The sequence below is a fragment of the Scyliorhinus torazame genome, chromosome 6 (genome assembly GCF_047496885.1).
Source record: "Scyliorhinus torazame isolate Kashiwa2021f chromosome 6, sScyTor2.1, whole genome shotgun sequence".
In the NCBI taxonomy this organism is placed as follows: Eukaryota; Metazoa; Chordata; class Chondrichthyes; order Carcharhiniformes; family Scyliorhinidae; genus Scyliorhinus; species Scyliorhinus torazame.
This window is the reverse complement of record NC_092712.1, coordinates 226,592,097-226,616,890: the sequence shown is the minus strand read 5'-3', so window position 1 is coordinate 226,616,890 and position 24,794 is coordinate 226,592,097. Positions and strand designations below refer to the sequence as shown.

Below are 24,794 nucleotides of genomic sequence, written 5' to 3'. Positions count from 1 at the left end.
GCACAAGTGTGGAGCATAGAGTAGTCGTGAAAGAGTATTTTTTTTACGGTGCTGAAGTTAAGAATACGGGGACAGAGGTGCTGCTTTTTATTATTTTACTTCCAGTGACTGCCGTGTTTCTTTTGTCTCTGTTAGAAAACTAATAACATGCTGTTAGAAAACTGTAATAACATGCTATTACTTTACTCAAAATTAATTTACAGAAACAAAATGTATTCATTAAGATAACTAATTAACAAACCCAATAAATAAATATGGGGAGGTGGTGTGCCATAACTGCAGCATGTGGAGGTTTATGGAGCGCATTATGATCTTGGCCAACTAAATCTGTGATATCTGGTGCTTGAGCAATTTTGACTCTGTTGTTGGGCTGGACTCTTGAGATGCAAAGAATCATAGAGCTTACAGTGCAAAAGGAAGCCATTCGGCCCTTCGAGTCTACATTGGCCTTTGGAAAGAGCACCCTACTTAAGCCCATGCCTCCACCCTATCTCTGTAACCAGGTAACCTCACCTAACCTTTTGGACACTCGGGGGCAATGTAATATGGCCAATCCACCTAACCTGCTTTGGACAGTGGGAGGAAACCGGAGCACCCGGAGGAAATCCACGCAGACACTGGGAGGAAGTGCAAGCTCCACACAGACAGTCACCCGAGGCCGGAATTGAACACTGGTCACCGGAGCTGTGAGGCAGCAGTGCTAACCACTGTGCTTTGTGTCGCCCATAAAATTAATTCTAAACTGGCTATCAGGGACAGTTAATTCCCAACCAAAACCAGCATGGCAGTGGATGTTGTTTGAGCATTGGAGAGTACTTCCATGAATTGGACTTTTTGAATTGTGTCTGGCATGTGAAAGAGCTGAAATAGTGTCAACAGATAACATCATTAACTCAGGATCTTTCTGTAGTCTCATTAAGATGTGCAGATTAATTTATGTCACATTCAGATTCACTAATACCTCTATGCTAATTACTGAGGATGCCATCAGTATTCACCAATTAAGCAGACGAGGTGCGGCATCAGGGAGGGAAAGAAGTTAAAAAGAACTCCAGTTGGTCAGCGTTAAGGGACAGGAGGGGTGACTGAGGGTCAGGCAGAAATGGGGATCCACTATGTACTGACAGGTGCTTTGTCCCTGTCTTTGACCACTTGCAATGAGGTACTTGCTACCTGTGTGGATCAAAGGGTGGGGGGGTGGACAAACTGCTCATCGCAGCATAGTACAAGCAACTGTCAACTGGTCACGTGAACAGGAATATGATCGTAATAGGAAACCGTATAGTTCGAGGAATAGATACTGAACTCTGCAATCATGACCAGAGGTTCTGAAGATTTGTGTTGCCTGTGCAATGAGAGGACTAAATGCATCTTTCAGCTGAAAGAGAACTTTGATCCAGTTGTCGTGGTTCAGGTAGGAACCAATGGCATTTGTAGAACTTTGAATGATGCTGCCCTGATATTTTGAAGAGTTATGTATAAAGTGTCCAAATTAAAACCAAATTAGAATTTCAACAAATGAGGAACAAGAAATTAATAAAGAGAAAAACAATGGAAGTAAACTAGCAAGAGAAATAGAAACAGATTGCAAACGTTTCTATAGGTATCTAAACAGGAAGAGATTAGTGCAAGTAAATTTCGCCTCATTAGAGGTAAATGCTGATGAAAATATCATGAATAGTCAGGGAATGGCAGAGACATGAAACAAATATTTTGTATCTGACCTCAGTTGTAGACATTAAAAACATTATAAATAATGGCAATTAAGGGTCTTGTGAGAATGAGGAACTTTATAAAAACAAAAAATAAAATATAATGGGTCTAAGTGGCGAAAACTCCCTGGACATGAAACTTGCATCCTCCGGTTTTAAGAAGTGTTAACCGAGATGGTGGGTGCATTGGTTTTGATCTTTGAGAATTCCTTAAATTCCAAAACTGTTCCCAAGGATTGGAAAATAGCAACCAGAACCATTTACAGAGGTATTTACAAAAGGAGGAGAGAAAACTGAGAACTGTAGGGTAGTTAACCTTACACCAGAAGACAGAAATGCCAAAATCTGTTGGGACACAGTAATAGAATGATTTTCTGAGTCAACATATGTGACCGGATTTATGAACAGAAATAGTATTGACAAATTGGTTCGAGATTTTTGTAAATGGTAGGATGTAGAAGTGGGGATTTGTTGATGCAGTATATTTGGATTTTCAAAATACATTCAGTAAGGTACCACATGAGGTCATTGCACCATGTTAAGGACTCGTGGGATTGATATACAGCGATCTATTCGCATAGTTTGAGGATTGGTTCATGCAGAAAAAAGGGTAAAAATAGATGGAACATTTTCAGGTTGACAGGTTGTAACGAGCAGGGTATTGCTTTGATCAGCTCTTGAATCTAGGTTCTGGGGCTGGAGGGGATTACAGTTAGGGATGGGTGGGTCCACAGAGAGGTTACTGCGCCAGCGATGTGTGACCAGATCGAGGCATTGCTGAATCTGGAGTCCGTGTTTGTCAGCTAGCATCCTATTGTTTCCAACACTCGCCTCAAACAACAAAAAGGCAAATTATTGACCTGGTTAAGAAACCGGCTGAGCAGAGGAGACACAGTAGGGAAAATGGGGCCTCAAATATTTGTTACTGACTTAGATAATAGAATCGAGAGCCGCATGTCCGTTTTTGTGGAGACCATTATAAGCAGTGTACATGGAAATACAAAATTACAAACGGTAATTCAGTGAATGGACAGAACTGTGGCAAATGAATTTCAGTGTAGGCAAATATGAGGTCATCCACATAGGACCTCAAAAGTATAGAACAGAGTATTTTCTTGGAAAAAAAACTAGGGAAAACAGTAGAGCGCCAGAGAGACCTGGGGCTCCATACCGCTCACTAAAATATCATTTACAGGAAATGATCAAAAAGGCTAAAGCAATTCCAGCCTTCAAATCTAGAGGACTAGAATACAAGGGGATGAAAGTTATGATGCAGACATACAATGCCCATGTTGAATGACACCAAGGAAAAAAGAAAGGGAAGGGTCGAGTAATGGTCAGAAACTGTGCTTGGGTACAATTAGTAAATGATAAATTAAACGGTGAAAAGTAATTCAACCAGGAGATCAAAATGAGAAAGATGTGAGCAACACATTAGAAGACAAGGATAAGAGCAGCACAGTGCGCAGTGGTAGCACTGCAGTCTCATGGCGCCGAGGTCCCAGGTTCGATCCTGGCTCTGGGTCACCGTCCTTGTGGAGTTTGCACATTCGCCCCATGTTTGTGTGGGTTTCGCCCCCACAACCCAAAGATGTGCACGGTAGGTGGATTGAACACGCTAAATTGCCCCTTAACTGGAAAAAATGAAATGGGTACTCTATATTTATATTTTTTTTAAAAAGAAGACCAGGATAAGCGAGGGCGTGCGGTCCTTGTAAGTGTTCTTTGTACAAGTACATGAATTATGAACAAATTGAATAAATTGCTAATGCAGATTCAACTTGGAGAGTACAACATGGTAGTTAGTCTTGCAACCATATCTCAATATTATCAAGAATCAGAACTAAATATTGCAGGTTATAAGATCTTCAGAAAAGGTAGGGAAAATGGTGGAGGGAGGTGGGGGGGATGGAGATGACCACCGTAATGATTAAAAATGATGCAAGCATTTATAGATTTCAGGAAGGCTCATTTCAATATGATGCGGCAGAGACTGGCAGTAAACTAGGTAAACCTACTAATCCGTAAAAAGGCAGTTCAGTGGGAGCCGTGAACAGCTAAGGAAGTAAGGGACGACATAAAACAAAAAGAAAAAGCATATTAAAATAGCACATATCCTGGCAAATGGGAAAGCTGCTTTACCCTTAATCACTAAGTTTGCACTTCCTCTTCTATCATATCCCCTATCTTTCCTATGCACCATGGAACCTAGTATATTTAGTTCCCTGTCCTGACAATTGTGTAGCCACATCCCAGTTATACACTTAACTTTGGATTTGTGCCTGCAATTCATTCAGTTTGTTCTTTCAGTTCTGTGCCAAGTCTGCTTATTTGGGCCATATGCCCTACATATTAAATTTAGTAATCAGTAATGAGCCAAACTGGTAACCAGTCTGACAGTGTGTACACATTAATCTAACAGAGATCATAATATCATTGCGTCAAGAAGGCTGAAACAGCTACTCCAGCCATCACAGAGGCCTCTCTTCAGCCAATTTGATTCATTCCACATGATATCAAGAAATAGCTGAAGGCACTGGATACTACAAAGGCTATGGGCCCTGACAATATTCCAGCAATAATACTGAAGACTTGCCATTTCCCTGGATAAGCTACTCCAGTGCAGCTACAACATTGGCATCTCCCCCAACAATGTGGGAAATTGCCCAGCTATGTCCTATACACAAAAAAAAGGATAATCCAACCCAGTCAATTACTGCCTCATCAGTCTACTCTCAGCAGTAAAGTGATGGAAGGGTTCATCAACAGCACTATCAAGCGGAACTTGCTTGGCATTAACCTGCTCACTGATGCTTAGTTTGGGTTCTGCCTGGGTCACTCAGCTCCTGACCTCATTACAGTCTTGATTCAAATATGGTCAAAAGAGCTGAACTCCAGAGGTGAGAGTAACTGCTCTTGACATCAAGGCAGATTTGGCCAAGTGTGGCATCAAGGGGCCCTAGCAAAATTGAAGTCAATGGGAATCGGGGGTCATCCCCTGCTGATTGGAGTCCTGCCTGGCACAGTGGAAGATGGTTGTGGTAATTGGAGGTCAATCATCTCAGTACTAGGACATCACTGCAGGAGTTGCTCAGTCGTGTCCTCAGCCCAGCCATCTTCAGCTGCTTCATCAATGACCTTCCTTCCATCTTCAGGTTAAAAGTGGGATGAGGACTGCACAATGTTCACCATTCGCAACTCCTCAGATACATGTCCAAATGCAGCAATACCTGGGCAATATCCAGACTTGCGCTGATAAGTGGAAAGTAACATTCATGCCATACAAGTGCCAGACAATGGCCATCTCTAACAAGAACAAATAACCATCACCCCTTGACATTCAGTGGCATTAGCATTGCTGAATCCCCCTCTATCAACATCCTGGGGGGGGGGGGTTACCATTGACCAGAAACTGAACTGGGCTAGCCAGATAAATATTGTGGCTACAAGAGCAGGTCAGAGATTAGGAATCCTGTGGTGATTAGCTCACCTCCTGACTCCCAAGGCCTGTCCACCATCTACAAGGCACAGGCAAGGAGTCTGATTGAATTCTCTCCACTTACACTGGATGAGTGCAGCTCAAACAACGCTTGAAGCTTGATGCCATGCAAGATAAAACAGCCTGCTTGACTGTCACTCCTTCGATAAACATTAATTCTCTCCATCACAAACTCGCAATGGTAGCAATCGACAAGATGCACTGCAGGAACTCACCAATGGTCATTAGGCAGCACTTTCCAAATCCATGACCGCTACTATTAGATGCTTGGGAACAACACCTCCGAGAGGTTTCCCTCTAAGTCACTTGCCATCCTGACTTTGAAATATATCACTGTTCTTCTACTGTCACTGGGTCAAATCTTGGAGCTCCCTTCTTAGCAACACTGTGAGTGTACCGATGCCACAGGAACAGGAGCGGTTCCAAGAAGGCTGCCCACCACCACCTTCTCGAGGGCAATTAGAGATGGGTAATACATGCTGGCCTAGCTAGCGATGCGTAAAACAATTTTTTTTATAAAGCCCCTCCTCCCCGGACAGCTGTAATGGGAGACACGACCCCCACCCACCCCGGATCCCTGTGATGGGGAGACCCCCCCCCCCAGACCACTGTAATGGGGAGACACCCCTTCCCCCAAGACCCCTGTAGTGGGGAGGACACCCTGACCAAGGGGACTGGGAGACATCTGGCCTATAGGGATCCTCTTCTCTCTGTCTCTCCCCCCCCCCCCCCCCCCCCACCCCCACCCCACACACACAAAATACACCCCTGCCTGGAAGCTAGAGAGCAGTCCAGGCAGGGGCAGTGAGAAGAATTACAGCTGTAACACTTACCTTGAAGTTCCATGTTCCATTCCTCTAAGGAGAACAGCTGTCAACTGTCACTGGTTCCCACAGATCCATTAGCTGCAAGCCATTCGTAGCGTTCTTGTAGCTGTTTGCGATTGACAGGGGCCCGGGAGTGGTTTCCCTATTACCGGGGGGGGGGTCATGGGTCAGCTCACCCCCATAATTTGGAAGGGAGGCGTTCGGGGCTGATTTGCGGGGGGGTGGGGGGGTGTTGGTGGCTGGCCACGGGATCCGGCTATCAGGCTGCATGCTCAAAATGATGGCCCGATACCAGGATTCCGTTGGGAATGCCTCATATTCCATGCCGTGCATAAAGTTGCATGACAAGGAATACCGAATTGCTTGCCGGTTTGCACTCCCAGGGTGATTGTAAACCAGTTGCAATTCACCTCCGGTGGGAGAACATAGGGCGGATTTCTCCGATTGCTGACACTAAAATTGCGTGTTCGCCAATTGGCCGGAAAATCCGTTTTTACACAGAAATCGAGCAGCGCCATTTGTCAGATGCTCTGCCCCCTCAAAAACTGCGTAATCGCTGAGTATGCTGCACAACGTTGGGACGGCCTCAGAACGTCACCTGAGGCCCTCCCCTGATGTAACATCCAGGTTTTAAACAAATCAGAGGCAGGGATAGGATGGGTGGGAGAGCAGAAACAAATGCCCTGTGGTAAAATGGAAGGCAAGAGAGATTAAATTAAGACACATGGATAATTGCGCAAGACAAGGGCAGATAGTAATTGGATGAGAGGAAGAAAAAGTTGGGCTCGTGGAGATATAAATGGGAAAAACAGAATCATCACTAATAGCTGCCATTAGGAAAGGATGGGGCATGAGGATATGATCTGGAATTATTGAACTCATTGTGTCGGAATGTTATCAAATGCCTAATTGAAAGATGAGGTGCTGTTCCTTGAGTTCGATTTCTGCTACGTTGGAATAGTATAGGAGTTTGAAGACTGAAAGACCAGATGAGAGTAGGATAATTGAAATGACAGGTGACTAGAAGCAAGGTGTGTGTGTGTGGGGGGGGGGGGGCGGTAAAAGTTTTCAATCTCCACCTTTGAAGATATTATCTTTGAATTCTCTCCACCACATCAAACTGAAGATTTGTTCACTGAGTTCACTGTTTAAAAGAGTCTCCCTTTTTAGGGTTTCCATGTCTTCACTCACTGACACAATTCCAGTTCTTTACTCTGAGCAGAATACTGTTTTGAGTTTTTCCAAGCTCCGATTTCTCCTCTATTGCGCTGAGCGAATGCTGCTCATGGCCTTACCTGAGCTGCTTTGAGCCTCAGTCACCTTAGCACAGAGCCAGCAGCCTGCTGTCTTCTCAATTCCCGCTGGCTTCTTTTGAGTCCCAACTGCACAGAGCTACCAAACAGTTCCTGGGGCTTCATCTAGCCCCCAGATCCTCCGAGCTAATCGCACATCAGCTTTATGGAGCAAGCACCACCTTTTTCACCAACAAGGTTGATTAATAGACTGACTCTTGAACTGCTCTTCACTGACTGTTTAACTGATGATGTGGAGATGCCGGCATTGGACTGGGGTGAGCACAGTAAGAAGTCTTACAATACCAGGGTCCAACAGGTTTGTTTCAAACACGAGTGAATGCCACCTCCTGAGGAAGGAGCAGTGCCCCGAAAGCTAGTGTTTGAAACAAACCTGTTGGACTTTAACCTGGTGTTGTAAGACTTCTTACTGTTTAACTGATGTGGAGAACCTATTGACACACTCCTAGTGGGTCCCATCCTTGTTACCAGGTAGGAACCACTGTAACAACATTGAACACACTGTCCCTTGATGGACAGGAAACACAGGGACTCTCAGATTAATGGACTCCCAGCATCCTTTACAGCCTTCAAATCGGATTCAACAATTTTAGATCATAACCGCATTTATCTGGACAGCAGCTGCTCGTATTGATTCTGCTGTTCACATTCAACCTTCTCTAGATCCCTCTTTTGTTTGTTGTCCCATCATCCCTTTCATTATTTAATCTCCAGCCTTCCATCATATTCCAGACCTCCTTTTGTTCTTTCTGTCTTGATCGACAAGACCAAAGGCCATCGGCTTGGGCCACTGCCACTAACTCATACCCTTACCATTGATTCCATCCCCTTCCTGGCCAATAACTGCAAAACATCCACCCTTACATTCCAGGTAAAAACCACAAATTACCAATCAATCTGTAAACCGTGTAACCAAAAACAACTATACCTCGCCCGCCCCCCCCCTAATGTTCAATAGCAACCAATTCTTGGAAGTGCATAATAAACTGCCCCCATGAATTGTGAAACCCTTCCTTCATCCCCTTCAGTTGAGACTTCATCTTCCCGAGAGTCAAAGAAATTCAAGTTGGTATTCGCCCAAGCCAAGCCATGTCACAGGATGGAGAAGCTGACCTCCATCCCAACAGGACCTGCCTCCGGGCAATCAGCGAGGCAAAGGCTAACATCTGCCCCCGCACCCGCCTGCCGCCCGAGCCGGTCTGACCCCCCCCCCCCCCCGAAAAAGACCTCTAGGGGCCCCGGTTCCAAGTTCACGAGCACTACCCCGAGATGATACTGAAAACCTCCCTCGAACAATCCCCACCCCCGCCCATTCCCCATAACAATCTTAACCGCGGGTATTTCTCCCCCCCCCCCCCCCCATCCATCATCATCACCATAACTCCAGGCCCTGCCCACTTCCTCTCAAAAACACTTCACCAAGTAATGGTCCCATCTCCCAACCTTTCACACCTCGGCCCATCAAAACCTGTTCTACCAAGCTTGGATGGCTGCAGCCCCGTCCCCACCACACCCCTTCACTGGCCAGCATGAGCTAGCCAGTGTGGATTCCTCTGCCCAGGCCTCACACACTCTTCTCTCTTTTTTTCCCCCGCCCGGTTAGTGAAAGGTAAGTTACTATAGATATATCGTGCATTGAAATTGATTTAAACGGCTGGTGACTTTTGTTCTGCTCTTGACGTAGCATAAGCTGCTTACTTGATGTGCACCTTGACACAGGAAGGTTCAGATTGGAGATAGCTTTAACACGTTTATTAAACTATTAACTTTTCTCCTACTTGGATTCAACGCTACTGTTAATCCTGCTCTAGCTACTCAGACTGACGAACCAGTCTGCTACAATCTAGGTGGTGGGAGTGATGTGTTTCAATCAACCCTGTGTCTGTACTCACTGAGAGTCTCCACTGAAAAGAGACTGAGCATGTGTGATGTGTCCTTTTTTATGGGTTGGTGTAATGCCCTCCTCTGGTAGTGCCACCTCTTGTGTGCATCGTGACTGCCCATTGGTCGTGTCCTATCTTACTGACCTATTGGTTGACTGCCTGTGTGTCATGTCTCTGGTGTTCCCTCTAGTGTCTGGTTAGGTGTAGTGTATGTATATTAACCCTTTGTGTACTTACAATGATGTATATCACCACATCCCCCCCCCCCCTTTTTCCGTGTTCCATATTTTCTGTACAGTGTTAAAGAAAATTGAACAAACTAGGTAGATGAGTGATACCCTGTACAAGTTATGATAACAGTGATCATTAAACAATATGTCCAAATCATTTGCATGAGTCCAAAGTTCATTAATTATTATGGTCGAGTGGCTTTCTTGTTTGATTGGTGATGTTGATGGTGGCATTGCATTGTAAACGCCATCAGTGTCCCTGTGCTGAAGGAACCAAGATGTGGTCAAATCACTTCGTTGTCTGATTTTTTTTTTTTTTTTTTCTTTCGATGCTCGTGGTGGTAATTCTTGATGGCATCTGTCCTGAAAGCCAGGATTCCTGTTGGTAGTGCAGCAAACGTGAATTGGTAAGATGCATCATCCTACCATGGTATGTCATTGTACTGAGCTGAGCAGTAACATGGGCAGAGTTGTACCATGTCGTACCAGTCGTACATAGAACATAGAACATAGAACATCGTAGTTCCATTGGTGTTGTTTTTGTCGACGTTGTTGCCTCTGGTACGCTTCTTGCTGTTGTCTTTGTTGTTGTGTTTGCTGCGCTCGAGGACCACACTCTGGATAATACGAGTCCTTCACACAGTTACTCGTGTCAGCGTGCTTTGTGGCACCTGCTGTTTTCTTGAGCGTGCCGTCGCTGAGTTTGCGGCGATCCCTGTCTGGAGTCATGTCCGGCTTACTTGAATCAGCATTGGCTGGTGGATGCTCCCAGTCTGGAGTCTGGGCTGTTTCACCTGAGTCCGTTTTGGCTTGTCGATGCTCCCCGTCCGGAGTCATTTCAGGTTCACTTGAATCTTCTGAAGTTTCGTGATGCTCCCCGTCCGGGGTCAAAACAGTCAGGAATGCATTTGCTTGTGGAGCAGCTCGAGCGAATGAGGTTTGAAGTAACGTGGTGTCACCGGAGTCACCAGTAGTCTCACTGTGATTGTCGAGTGCCTCTGTACATTCTAGCTGAGGTCTGTCACGTTGCACATCTGGTATGGGAAGTGGAATGTCGTCGTCACTTGTCTCACATACAGTGGGTAGAGCCTCAGTGTGTTCTTGTCGTACACTTGAGCTGGGTAGACTGTCCGAGTCTTCTTCTGGTGGCTCAAACTATCTGGGTGGACTGTCATAGTTGCTTTGTTGTTCACGTGAGCGTGGTCGACTGTCGTAGTCTTCTTGCTGTACACTTGAGCGTGGCAGACTGTCATAGTCTTTCTGTTGTTGACTTCAGCGTGGCAGACTTGCATTGTCTGCTGCTGGTTGCTCAGAGGAGGTTGCTAGACCCTCATGGTCTTGTTCATGCAAGGACTGTGCTTTGGAGTCTTGCATTGCTTCTATCGTGGAGGCTGTCCACGAGCTCGCTGTGGAGGCTTGTGTCACTCCCTCTGTGGAGTTCTGCAGCGTTCCTTGTGTGGAATCGTGCATGGGTCTCTCTGTGGAAACTGTCATCACTCCTTGTTCATGCAAGACTGCGCTCTGGAGTCTTGTGTTGCTTCTATCGTGGAGTCTGTCCACGAGCTTGCTGTGGAGGCTTGTGTCACTCGAGTCACTTCTTGGTCATGCAAGGACTGGGCTGTGGAGCCTTGCGTTGCTTCTATCATGGAGTCTGTCCACGAGCTCGCTGTGGAGTCTTTCATCGCTTTCTGTGTGGAGGCTGGGACCCTTTGTGGTGCGTGGACCACTCTCTGTGGGCTTGTACCGCTCTCTGTCTCTTGGTGTCAGGCCGCAGCATAATCCTGCACTCACAAGTCGGGATGTCATATCTGCTGGGTGAAGGTCCTCAAATCTGAAGAACTCGTCGTCGGGGTCGTCGATGTGCAACACATCTAGTTGCGGTTCGGATTTGGTACTGGGGTAGCCTCCCAAGGTGAAAGCTTCGTCTGAGTTGTTGTCTTCCAAGACCATATCATCATGTTTTGTGTCGGAGCTGGCATTGGGCTCGCGATGTCCAAAGACGAAATTCAAGGTCTGAGTCATAGTCTTCAAGGACTGTATCATCTCTTGGGGCGGTGCTAACTGCTTGTTGCAGAGTTCTGCGGAGGTTACTTTCAGCTACTGGTCGAATTTCAGGCATTGTGCTGTCGTTCCAGGTGAAAGAATCTGGTTTTGAGGCTTTAAATTTTTTTTTTCTTGTTTTGGGACCTTTCCCCTTTAAGTTGGCGTGGTCCGGGGCCTCTGACGTCACGACGCTTGTGGCGTAGGAAGCGATTGTGCAGATCATTCGTCCTTTACTTGGGGCCTTTTCGCAATTGCGCATGCGCGGCTTCTCGCGCATGCGCAAACGGACCTTCCCGTTCTGTGTCCTCACTGTGCATGTGCAGCACCTTTTCCAAGATGGCTGCAATTCAAAATTGCCGTTCGTTGCTGCAAGCCTGCCTCGCGGTGAGTTTTGGAGCCTCTTTTATCTTTTCTTGTATGTTCCTCGCAGAATTCTTGGAATTTGTCCAGGACTGCCTGGAAATCGCTCTTGTTTTGCCCCTTTGAGTATTTGAAGGTCTGGAAGATTACTGCAGCTTTTGGACCCGTGATGGTAAGTAGAAGCTTTATTTTCTCTGCATCCGCCACGCCATCTAGGTCGCACGCTACCAGTAGATCTCGAATCTCTGCCTGAACCAACGCCAGTTTTCACTGAGATTGCCTTGGTACCTGAGCTGCTGTGGGACCGGCATCTCGAACATCATCTTGCCTGGCTGCTGTTGCTGGTAGTCACTGTTTGCTGAGTTGTAACTATATGGATTGAAATAGTTCACTCCTGGAACCATGTTTTATTATGCTCTTGACGTAGCATAAGCTGCTTCCTTGATGTGCACTCTGACAAAGGAAGGTTCAGACTTGGAGATAGCTTTAACACGTTTATTAAACTATTAACTTTTCTCCTACTTGGATTCAACGCTACTGTTAATCCTGCTATAGCTACTCAGACTGACGAACCAGTCTGCGACAATCCACGTGGTGGGAGTGATGTATTTCAATCAACCCTGTGTCTGTACTCACTGAGAGTCTCCACTGGAAAGAGACTGAGCATGTGTGATGTAGCCTTTTATATGGGTTGGTGTAATGCCCTCCTGTGGTAGTGTCACCTCTGTGTGTATCGTGACTGCCCATTGGTCGTGTCGTATCTTACTGACCTATTGGTTGACTGCCTGTGTGTCATGTCTCTGGTGTTCCCTCTAGTGTCTAGCTAGGTGTAGTGTATGTACATTAACCCTTTGTGTACTTAGTGATGTATATCACCACAGTGACCAGGAGACACTTGTGTCTGTTTTTCTTCCCCAGGCAGGTTGCAGCTCCATATCAAATGAACTGTTTTGGCCAATACCAGAAGTATAAATTATTGCCAGGAAAAAGCTTCCTCTAAGTCTTCCAAAATGTGTTATCCCATACAAAACAAAATGTCTGGGATCATGCAACCAGGCAGAATGATTAAGAGCCCTCTAATTGCAGCCAAATGTATTACATTTGGCTATCATGCAATGTACATTGGTATCCTCATTTCAAAAACATCTTGCGCAAGTCATTCCTTCAATTCCCTGGAGAGGCTTAACCATTCTGGCACCACGAGTAAGATCGGATTTTGATTCCCAATAGATGCTAAGAATACTAAGTACTAAGAATATTTTGCTACTTTCAAACTATTGTATTCCGGTCCAATGGGATTTTTAACCTCCAAGGTAGATTTTATTTTATATTACTGCCTATTGCTTTTGAAACAATGGAAAATAGCTCTAAAAGAGGCAAGCAGAATGGCTATTTCTATCAGCAGCCTAATTGTAAAATGGTGTATTGGATGAAAGTCTAAGTGTGGCTCTGCTGGATGACCAGGATGCTGCAGTACTGAATGGTGAGATCAAATCTATTATTATTTTGAGGTACTGCACTTGGCTAACTTTGTCTTTTGGTATGAATCCATTATTTCAAAGCACTATTATACTATTCAGGCAATCCTCTGACATAATCAACACAATCGGTTCCTGAAAACTACATCATGTGGATAGCACAATTGCTTCACAGCTCCAGGGTCCCAGGTTCGATTCCGGCTTGGGTCACTGTCTGTGCGGAGTCTGCACATCCTCCCCGTGTGTGCGTGGGTTTCCTCCGGGTGCTCCGGTTTCCTCCCACAGTCCAAAGATGTGCAGGTTAGGTGGATTGGCCATGATAAATTGCCCTTAGTGTCCACAATTGCCCTTAGTGTTGGGTGGAGGTGTTGACCTTGGGTAGTGTGCTCTTTCCAAGAGCCGGTGCAGACTCGATGGGCCGAATGGCTTCCTTCTGCACTGTAAATTCTATGATAATCTATGATAATCATAAGTCAAAACGTCGTAAGTCGGAACAAGCTTTCCCATCGGAACATAGAGGATTGGTTCCTGAACCTAGGCGCAATACCCTATTTTCACTGAATAGTGAAAAGTTTGTGCGATTTTGCTCCAGTATAATTGTCTTACAGTATATTTCCCACGATAAAATAAGTGGCTAAACTTTCAAAAATAGTTGCATACTGTATCTGAAAAGCAACTTGCTCTTCCCAAGATTGTGAATGGCGAAACATAACATTTGGTAAAGACCAATAATTTTCTGGCACGGCACTGTAAAGTTGTAACAGTATCAATTTATAAACGTTGCAAGTGCCATTTGTCGTAACTAACGTTGTAACACCAAGGACTGCCTGTATATATCATTTTGAGAGTTATCAAGTTAAGATTGAGGTGTCAATCCCTTTCTCACATAGGCCATATTTTGTTGGGTGGGGTGGATGTTCTTGATGACAAACTGTCAGCATTCACTGTATTGCCCTCTGAAAATTGATGCAACATTAGGCTGTTGGCCATGTATATGAGCCCGTAAATCTCAAAACTGCTCTGTAGTTGTGTGACGGGCTGCGCTGTGGTTTGCCCACGCGTGACAGTCAGCGAGAATTTCAACTTTCCTACCCCACATTGCCACTGCTGCTAAAATTTGGTTAGCAAAATGACCCTTAAAAACAAAATCCTGGAGTTCTATTAAATGATTATATGATTATGAAGTTATTTAAAAATTAAACTTTGAGGATATTTTGGCTTCTATCTTAATCCATGAATATATTCCAAATTTTAATTTACTCCATGTAAAACAAATTATTTTGGTGCTTTAAGTTCACTGTTTGTATCTGAAAAACATTTAATGAGATTGGCTGCTTGGGCAACAGCTGTGGATGCTGTGATCACCAAAGAGTTCAGTACCATTGCATAGGGCTAGAGGTGAAATGTTTGTTGGCGGAATGGCTTGATCTCAATGAAATTTCTTTGTGGTCAGTGGAGAGTGTCCTTTTTTTAACTGCAAAGTCTGGCCCAATAGTTTGGAATGATTATCCATATTCCCAAAAAAAATTTATTTCGTTTCTATTTGAAGCATCTACTGTGAACATTTTTTTAATCATTGCTGTTGTGATATGTTTCTACATGGACAACCTTTTTTTACTCAAATTAGAAAATGGTGTCAAGATTGAATCAGTGGAGAAAACTACTGGTAACATTATTGGAGAACAGCAGCAAAACAGAGATTCGGAATCTCCCTACAGCCAAGCATCACCGATGTCTCTCTCCAGCCCACAGCAGCTCTCCTCTGCCTCCTCTTCATCAGCTTCATCACAGTCTGGAAGTGATATAGTAAGTACGGTCTTCCACTTGGACCATATTAATGGGGTTTGCAATGAATATTGCACTCCAAATTGCTGCTAAAATACAGCTTAATATTCACAATGTATCAATTGCTTAGAATAATGGCTCTTTAATGCTCATTTTTTGATTCATGATTTAAATCTGATCATGTTGGAACAAATTTGTATAAAGATTCTAATATATTGAAATAATTGGTTTCAATAGCACTGTGAAAGTGTTTTTAATGGTGCTTTTGACAGGACTCTGATTCTACACCATGCACAACTTCAAACCTTCACCACTTTGGCATCCCAGCATTAGCTCCTTTGATGGCAACTTTAGCACCTACACTACCAATCCCAAGTGGGAAACCACAGACAAACATAACAAGTGCATTGATAGTGACTTCAAATACTCAGGTGAGAAAGCTGTTGTCCTTTCAAAATAAGCAGGTCTTGCTGACAAATTTGCAGCCATCTAAACCAGGGGTGGCCAATCTTTGGAGCATGGGCTAGCAAAATGAAACTAAGGTTTTCAGTCCCTTGTGCGTTACAGCTTGGGTTCTAGGAAAACAATGCTGAAGTGAGTATACACATCCATCAGCTCTGCAGGCTCTGTTTAATTTAAAGCCATGTATCCAAATCTTATACAACTTCACTCCATTTCATGTGGCAATTACTCGCTACTATTTCAAGGAGGACTCTTCTTGATAGTCACACCTTGCATTCATAACATTTTGTTAGTTAGTTAGTTATTTATTCTACAGAAGGTCTCACTTTTTTCTCAACAAAAATTCAATAAAGCAGAACAATTAACGTCACTGTATTGTGGCATTCTATCGACTACTGTTCTGAGCTTGAAACTTCCCAATATCAATTATGAACATATAAAACTACCTGTAAGAACAGTACTGTAAGGAAGCATCAAATCTTTTCTTTGTAAATATTTTGGCCTTTTCATAGCCATAGTAATAAAGTAGCAGTGTTTGACTGACTCTCCATTTTATGCACTTCTTGACAAGCCTCACAGACTCCTGTCTGGTGCACCATCAGTGACATTTCTTGCTCCTTGTTGAACGCCACTCTGTGCAATGAGCATCAACTGTTGGGGGTGCACAACTGGGAAACAGGTAATGAGGAAATTGATTCACCTAATAGTGGAGCAAGTGAAATAGTTGTCCTCTAGCCAATTGACAAGACGAGAGTAGAATTAATTCACAACAACATTGAAATGAAACTGCATGCTGTTCATGATATGTTAATTGGCCACCCCTATCTCTGCTGGGTGCTATAAAGCGGCAATGTGTAAAGACACAACATTCCTAATTTACAGAATTCTCAGTAATCCAGAGGTTCATCTGGTGGAATTTGTTTTAATTTTAGACATTTCATGTCTATACCAAACCCAAGTATTGAATTTAGGAATTTTAATCATAAATTTATAAAATAAGCCAAGAGATCATTTGGACTACGTTCAAAAATGTTTAATATAAATTGATGCAATTTAAAACTGTTTAAAACAAATTTCATGAGGTGGCAGCTACCCAGTTTGCATTCATGCTATGTCTTAGCTAGGGATTACAGATTAACCTTATTCCAATTTGTAAAACCTCAGATAATTCTTTGTTTCAGTATCTAATGATAGCCATTTATGATGCAGCAATTTTCAATTTTTTTCTTGCAATGTGTGGAAAAACTAAGGCAGCATTAAGAGCCAACCACATGGTGCAGGACTGGAGTCGCAAGCAGGTTGGGCTGGAATAGGGATGGCAGGCTGTCTTCTCTAAAGGACTTGAGTATACATAGTGATGACAATCTGAAGTGGGAACATTGTTTTCCTCCCAAGACCAAGGGTGCCAGGGCCAATTCTAGCACTTTTATCATATTTCTGCCTGAGACAGGTGCCAATAGTGTGGCGACTAGGGAATTTTCACAGTACTTTCATTGTAGTGTAAATGTAAGCCTACTTCTGACACTAATAAAGATTATTATTATGAATAGTTAATTCAGCATAAAATAGTGATTGAACATGACTTTCATGGTTTGTGACTGCAAGGACCAGGCATTTAATCACTGACCCATCAGGGGAGCTATGTGGAGCTATGTTAAGTATCTAATGCATGAATGGAATACACTTTTGACTCGTCAAGCCCACTCCATTCTCAATCATGTAAATTTCTTTGAACAGTCACAATTATATAGTCATTAAGACCTCATTTCAATAGGTTGAGGAAAAATGTAGTCCAAAGTAAGTGTTGATTAATTGTGCAATTCCATACTTTAAACTGTTCTTAATCAAAAGTTCTTTCAAATCAATTTTAAGATGAGTCTAACTGCAGTAAATTTACAGAAATAGCTGCCTACCCTCTTCCCCCTTTGCAACATTCTGTGACTGTAACTTCTGACCTGTTCATTTCTGCTGCAGTCTTTGCTTACTTGTATGCAACTACTTACTTATCCTAATGCATGTTTAACTTGAGAGTAGTGCAATCTATTCTGTTTTCTTGTTTGGTTTTAGTGTTTGGGGAATTTATGTGCTTTTGTATACCATATCCTGTGATGCTGATGAGCAATTCATTTTTATGATGCATCATTTTAAGATTTAATTTTTATGTCCCTTCACTAAAAGCTAAGGTTTTAAAAAGTATAGAATAGTCAAATAGAACCAAACATGCTGGTATATACTTTGCAATTAAAGCTTATCTGTAGTTTTAGCTTGTATAAGATTAATCCTTAAAAAGCTAGATATCATTAGAATTTGTTAATTTTGTCTATTTGCTACCTTCCAATACAGGCTAGGATTGGTGTTTCACCAGCCAGTATTGGTGTTTCCACACACCCTGCACCTCCTTCCAGGCAGGTTTGTATTAAAGGAGCACCACTGAATCCTGTCACTGCTGTATACCCTATTCCCCCAACTGCATCTCCTAGCCTTCCGCCAAGTCTATATATGCATCACAAGGTAGGAACTAGTGAAATCAAAACAAAAATTGAACTTTGCAGTACTAATGCTGAAATGAATTTATAACTTTTGGAATGCTTGATTCTTGATTGTTCTAAAACTAAATTGTGACAGTCAGAATTATTTCAACATGGGACAAGTGTATTTTGCAGCATAATTAGTGAATACTTTTCTTTCTGACTAAATGGGTGACTTTCATTGTGTCATAGAGCATTTGGCAATATTTGTTCTTGTATTTTCTACAAAATAGGTTTCCAATGTGCTGATATATTTGAGAAGTAATGAATGGAGGCCAGATGCCTTTTCCATAGAGAGTAATTGTTAGCTTGCCAACTCAAGCTCTCCATTAAAAAAAATCCCTGAATGTTAATGTGCATCCAACACAAACTGAAGGTCGGGCTTCTTTTCCCTTATAACTGAAGAAGAGTGGATGATGCAGGGCAACTGAACAAGAGCAAAACGATGCAGGACAACTTAAGAGAATAAAACATTTTCCTAAGACGAGAAGTCTATTATCTTTGAGGGCCGAAATGTGCACACCATTCAGCCTTCAGCTGCATTAAATTTATTTCCATGTCTATTGATCTCCATGTGCCCAAATTAGTCATGCGAGCATATTTTGGTGCTTGGATTTAGGATTTGCCCACAAATTAGGCAACAGCTTTTATAAAAAAAAAAAAAAAAGGTGCTTTTCATGGAAAACAACTCAGAAAATCCAAATTAGGCAAATCAAATAATGAAGAACACCAGCACTTGGAGGGTGAAATTCCACACTGGCTGCAATTTGAACACACTTGGCCTGCGAGTATTAAAATGCTATGGAGTTATTCTGATGGAATCTATGTTTGCTTTCACAATACTTTTACAAGATTTACGTGATTTACTTCACTTGCCGCTCAATTATAAACACAATTTCTTTTAAAAATATCAGATTTTAGTCTGAAATTCTAATTTGGCATTAATATCTTTGATAAAATAGAGAAGAGGAATTTCAGCTATACATGCTAAATATTTATGTGCTGTTGTCCGACTGTGTAATCTTGAACAGTTTAACAAAACGACATATTGGAAAGACTCACATTTGATTCCTAGTCTGCATTATTTAATTTTGGATGGCATGACAATGATTCATTGAAGCAAAGGAGAGGAAGATACCTTCCAGGGTTCTCGTTCTTGATTTGCCAGACTCCTGCTGGAAAGTGTATGTGTATATTTGGACATCAACTGAACATCGAATAAGTCTCAAATATTTTCTAGGATTAATTAACCCGGTCATGATCATGGTATAAATTCATGTGTACAAATTGGACAACATCTTAAAAATAACAGTCCTTTGAAAGATGATCAAAACATACTATAGCAAGGTTGTTAAATACAATAGCACATATTTGGGATTTAAAATTTGTGTCGGGAGGGGGGGGGGGGGGATTGATGACTTATAGTATTCTGTTAATGGTGGAAACAGTATTCAAAATGTTTTTGCTGTCATTTGACATGAATAATTCCCATCTTTAGTGAGGATGATCATTCTTTCCCCTTTCCAACTCTACTATGTGACAGCCACATTCTGAGGCAGCATTCGCTTTTATTTGTATAATGTCCGAAAATGTGCAGGTTAGGTGGATTGTACATGCTAAATTGCCCCTTAGTATCCAAAAGGTTCGGTGAGATTACTGGTGATCAAGGGCCAGTGCAGAGTTGGTGGAATAGCCTCCTACACTGCAGAGATTCTATGAATTAGCGGATTATTGTACTATCTATTGCACTTGAGAGAAATGTATTTCTATTTATTCGTTTCCATTTTCTGTCTGGCAATATTGGGTATCACACTTGTGAGGCACATAGAAAGGGATGTCTCATGAGTTTTGGTTGCCTCAAAAAAGTAAGCTTTTATAGTAACTTTTTGATATCCAAAGTCATTATGTTTGTGACCTTCTTAAGGGTATTAATATTCCTTCAGTTAGATGATCAGCGCAGCACTGGATTTGACCTATTTCTTGTGCAGGCACTGTACGACCAAATTTGATTTATTCTATCTTTCTACTAATGCAAATCATTCTGAGTACATGAGCAACAATCCTCCAGTATTAGAGTTATTTGGTCTTGCTCATTTATGATCCTGGGCAGTCAATGCTGTCTGGATATTTAACTGGTGGAACGTCACTGCTAAGTGAGTCTGTGCTTCGTGGAAAGCCTCCTTGCTTTCTAGCAGGAGTCACACACTGATAATGAGTGAGAACAATGGTGGATTTTCTCTCTCCTCACCAATCCTAACAATCACCACCTCCCTCCCACCCACACAGAACAATTTCCATTACTAAGGGTGCAGCAACCCTCTGGTACAGACTAAGGACCAAACCTGGGGTCTGTTTTTATACTGTATTTTCTGATGTATGTGTGAGCTGTTATTAATACTTTGTTTTCTTGAGATTTTAAATAAGATTTTAAATGGGATCTTGGACAAAGAATTCTTATCACCTGATTTTTGTCTTGTCTTCAGCAGCAGCACAGTGGCCCAAAATATTCGGTGAAGGGACTCCAGAACCAAAGCTCCAGTCACAATTCAATGGGTGGCATGAAACAGCAGGTCATTCATAGAGGGCATAACCAATATACTCGCAACACAAAAAGGAGAAAACAAACACGGGAACCAATAACTGTTAGTTTAAGTCGATAAGATGTGTGAAATCATTAGATATCATTCCCAGTCTTCACATAAAAGCAAAATGATTTTGACATTAGACTGGAAATAAAGACCAGCATTTAACTGCAGTTAATAGGTATTGATTAATATCTACAACTGGCTGTTTGCATGTGTCCGATATGATGGTTGGACTCCATCTTACAGAACATATCATCTTGTGCTAAGTATTTGTGAAGCCTTATTGGATATGGAGGTTTTGCTTCCCTTAGTTCTGAAGTCACTGCTGGAACCGCTCTGGTGATAAATCTGCAAGAGCTTGAGCTTTTACCACAACACTGCAGATGATGGGCACTTTCTGCAATTCTTTACAAGCAGAGGCAAATTTAGGAATACTTCAATCCAAGGGTCGTTCTCGTGGCTGACCTAGATGGACATTTTCATGGCAATTGTTTTTGCCGCTTCTTAGTCATTGTTTCATACATATATCAGAACTTTTTACTCTGTACATATTGTATCATTTGTGCAATAACTGTTTTTCAGAAGTTTTTATTTAATTTTCATATGATGTTATCACATGTTTAAGTTATATTTAAGTGGAGGAGGGAAACATTTTGAAGTTTACAAATCCTTTCCCAGGTTGCATTATCTAAGTTTATAGAGGATTCTTAGTTTGGCAGGTTTGATATTTAAGCTGAGTGTGCTAACACCCTAAGGGATTTTGTTGAGTAGTTCTGGCTCCTTGATTCACTGTATAATACTCAGTACTAACCAGAAGTTTTAAGGGAATTTAGCGCAACTGGAACCATCTTTTCTTCTGCTTTAGTCATTATTTGTGTTTTGGGCTGCGTTTTCTCAGGGTCTGTTTATAGTCACCTTGAATCTTTCACTTCTGATTTGAATAAGAGCCAGAAACGCCAGCCTTGCAACACTGAGGCATACTCGAACAAAACAAATTTTCTGTGAACTAGGGGAACTTTGTTCAGTGTGACAGTTCATGCTAGTCATAAAATGTAACCTGTTAATGTTGGGGTCCAGATGGCATTTATGAATGATGTTCCCAGCTAACAGAATGTGGTGGAAGGAATTATGTTGATTCTATTAAGGAATCTGTATACCAGTATGCGTATGTTCTATTAGGAGCAAAAAAGAAAAAGTACTTCATCTGCTGTATGCATTTGTAGAAAGTAGTTTGATGCGGTATTGCAATGGACAGCAATGATTTTAAATCATCTATATTGCTGACATTTAATGGAAATTACTGATGCATACAGTTAGACTATGCAAGATTTTTTCATGACAACCACTTTTTTGTTACCTTTTTGGAAGAGAGAAAAATTACAGCCTGCCTAGCCCTATGTTTTAACGAATGTACCACAGTTGTCCTAGGGGATTTGTCATGCCTTCTGTATTGCCTGAATTAGGTTGAAATTTAAACGTGACAATGCCTCATGAAGGAGTTCTGACCCAACTAAACACTAAAGTGGATGATGTCCACTCGTGGAGGTGGTTTTGTTGTGAGATAATGTTGCCATGACATTCACTAATTTGTAGGAAAACACTTGGAAAATGCTCAAGTTGTTTTGACTTGTTTCAGCAACAGTATACAAGAATATTTCATCTGTAAAATGTTACTACCTTATCAACGTGTAATATTGAGAGCTCACTGTTATGATTTTCTGTTGCATGCTATTGGCTTGTTTAGCTAGTGTGCTTTATATTCTAGAGCATTCCAGTAAAGTCCACACTTTGTCTTTATACATACTGTAATTTCATGAAAATAATGGGGATCTGTAAAATTCTTTCACATGAGGGTCAAATTTTTAGGGACATTAAATTAACAAAATTGTAACATTTTAAATGAATAAAATTGCCCCCTGAAAATTGATATATAGTGGAAACTTCATAACGTACAAATGTAGATTTTCAACTCTCCAGTATAATCAGCACAATGACAGACCCAAGGGTTTATTAATTTGGCGCTGATTTTACAAACCTAGTGCCACACCAAGGAATACTCGTTTAATCATCAAAAGCTAAACAATACATTTCTGTCATTTTGGCTCTGCAGAACGATTGCTGTAATGTAAAGCTGCAGCAGAAGTTGCATGGCTTAAATTTCCAGCCCAAAACAGGAATTTTGGGGTAATCTTTTAGATATTATCTTTTCTACTTTATATATACCATATCATTCCACGCATTGACAAAGAAACTTTCCCAAGGAACTTACCTACAATTTGAATCCCATTTGGCCCTGCTGGTGCCTTGAAACCATGTATTTCTTTGAAGTGGGTCATTCAGATATCAGCATTTGGGCATAACTGTACCTGTGTGTAGCTTGGGTTTTCAATTGCCTTCAGAATTGTGGATCACTGTCCCTACTCTCCACAAATGTGACTTCATTTGAACAGAAGATGAATATATCTCTAAATGTTTCTCCCTGGCAGCCATACAATTAGGGGATGCATCTTGCACAAAAGCATAACATTACATTGCTCTAACATATAACTGGAGCATCTTGGGCACTGTTTTTCCATAAATGCTGTAATTCAAGTGCTTATAATAACCTTGCTTTCATTGCATCCATGGAAGTGTGTTATGCAATCTTTAGTTTTACAACATTCATCCATTGAGAATGTATTCACCATATTACTGCTGTAATTATTGGTGACATTTTCTTTAAAAATGCTATAAAATGGACCACTTGCAATCACATGTTGAAAAAACTTTTAAATATTGCTGAATTTGTGCTCTCATGGCAATACTACTTTTGCTGAATTCACAACACCTTCTGCTACTATTTCAACAAACCATTTTAACACACCAAGTCGCAGGTTTTGATTTTATTTTTAGACTTTTTGTTTATTTTAAGTAATTTTTACTGATGTTACGATCATAAAATCTAAGGCTTTTTTCTATAAGAGTTATGGTGAGCTAAGGCTGTGAGCGCTAAACTTATGTTGGAGACATGCTTTTGTAATTAAAATCGACCAATTACAAACAAGCTGGGGAAGAATTATTTTTATGAAATTACTGTACAAGGTTAAGTCATACTGGCAATCCCAGCAAACACTACAGCTCAAACCAAAGCTTAATTGATAAAGGTGAATTTGTGCTGAAATGGTTTTCAATTGATGCATAACATCTAGCTATATAAGCTTAAGCAAAAGCAGAAACACATTACTTTGTAGCGATTTGGTTTATGCAATTGATATCTGAAAGTGCTGTGTATTTTGTGGTGCTGGGTAACCATCTGTATCATGTTCAAGTTCTGTCATGGTGAACAATGAATTGGCCCGACTACCACTGTGGGGTTGTACGTTCATGCGTACAAAAAGAATCGTGTTTAGGACTCTACTGGGGCAAGTAAAAATTCAACATTTTTTATGTATAGTTTTCTATTCTTTGATTATTTTTAATAAACTTACTGAAACAATTGTATTTGATTATATATAAATGTGTCTTGTACTACAGGTGTGAGCTCAGCCACACGTTTGTGATGTTCAGCTATTTTCCCTTTTTTTTTCCTGAACCAATGTTTATTGCTTAATTTTTGTAAACCATATTCCTACATATTTCTTACCAGGAAAAACACAAAAATTCATGTTTTTTTTTTTCATCATTCCGTTTTCATCGTCTTCCATGCTTTCTTAATTGTCTAACTGAGCTCCATATTGTCCATATTTACCAGCTACGTCCTACACCATAAGTAAAATTCTACACCCTGTGATTGCTGAAGCCAATCTGGCACGACTGTTTGAAAACCAGCTGTCCCTACCAGCAAAATAGCTTAATAGTAACTTTATTGCTCGAATCTCCATTTGCTGTCTGTTGCCAAAATGATAAATTCAAATTCCATATCTCAATTTACGAGCCCACCACTAATGTTTTTGTAGCTCTTAATGGTCACAGCCTTTCTACTTTTTGGCCTGTTGTGAATCTATTCTTTGCTCCAACATTCATTATATTACTTTTTATTTCTGTGACTCCTTGAACGCTCCTCACTTTCGCAAGTCTATCCATTGACACTTGCATTTGATTACCTTCCTT

The 24,794-nt window shown here is 41.7% G+C and overlaps 1 protein-coding gene across 4 annotated transcripts in view; it reads left to right on the top strand.

Moving 5' to 3' along the window:
- tent4a (terminal nucleotidyltransferase 4A) overlaps positions 1-24,180 on the top strand; it is a 134,365-nt gene extending 110,185 nt beyond the window's left edge. For 2 of the 4 annotated variants that reach the window (XM_072509483.1, XM_072509481.1), the window contains exons 10-13: positions 14,973-15,151; positions 15,403-15,561; positions 17,936-18,103; positions 20,604-24,180. In XM_072509483.1, the coding sequence (XP_072365584.1) occupies positions 14,973-15,151; positions 15,403-15,561; positions 17,936-18,103; positions 20,604-20,780 (683 nt within the window). In that variant the 3' untranslated portion in view covers positions 20,781-24,180. The remainder of the gene's footprint in view (positions 1-14,972; positions 15,152-15,402; positions 15,562-17,935; positions 18,104-20,603) is intronic. The other 2 variants (XM_072509482.1, XM_072509484.1) reach the window with 2 other exon arrangements.
- The last annotated feature ends 614 nt before the right edge of the window (positions 24,181-24,794 follow it).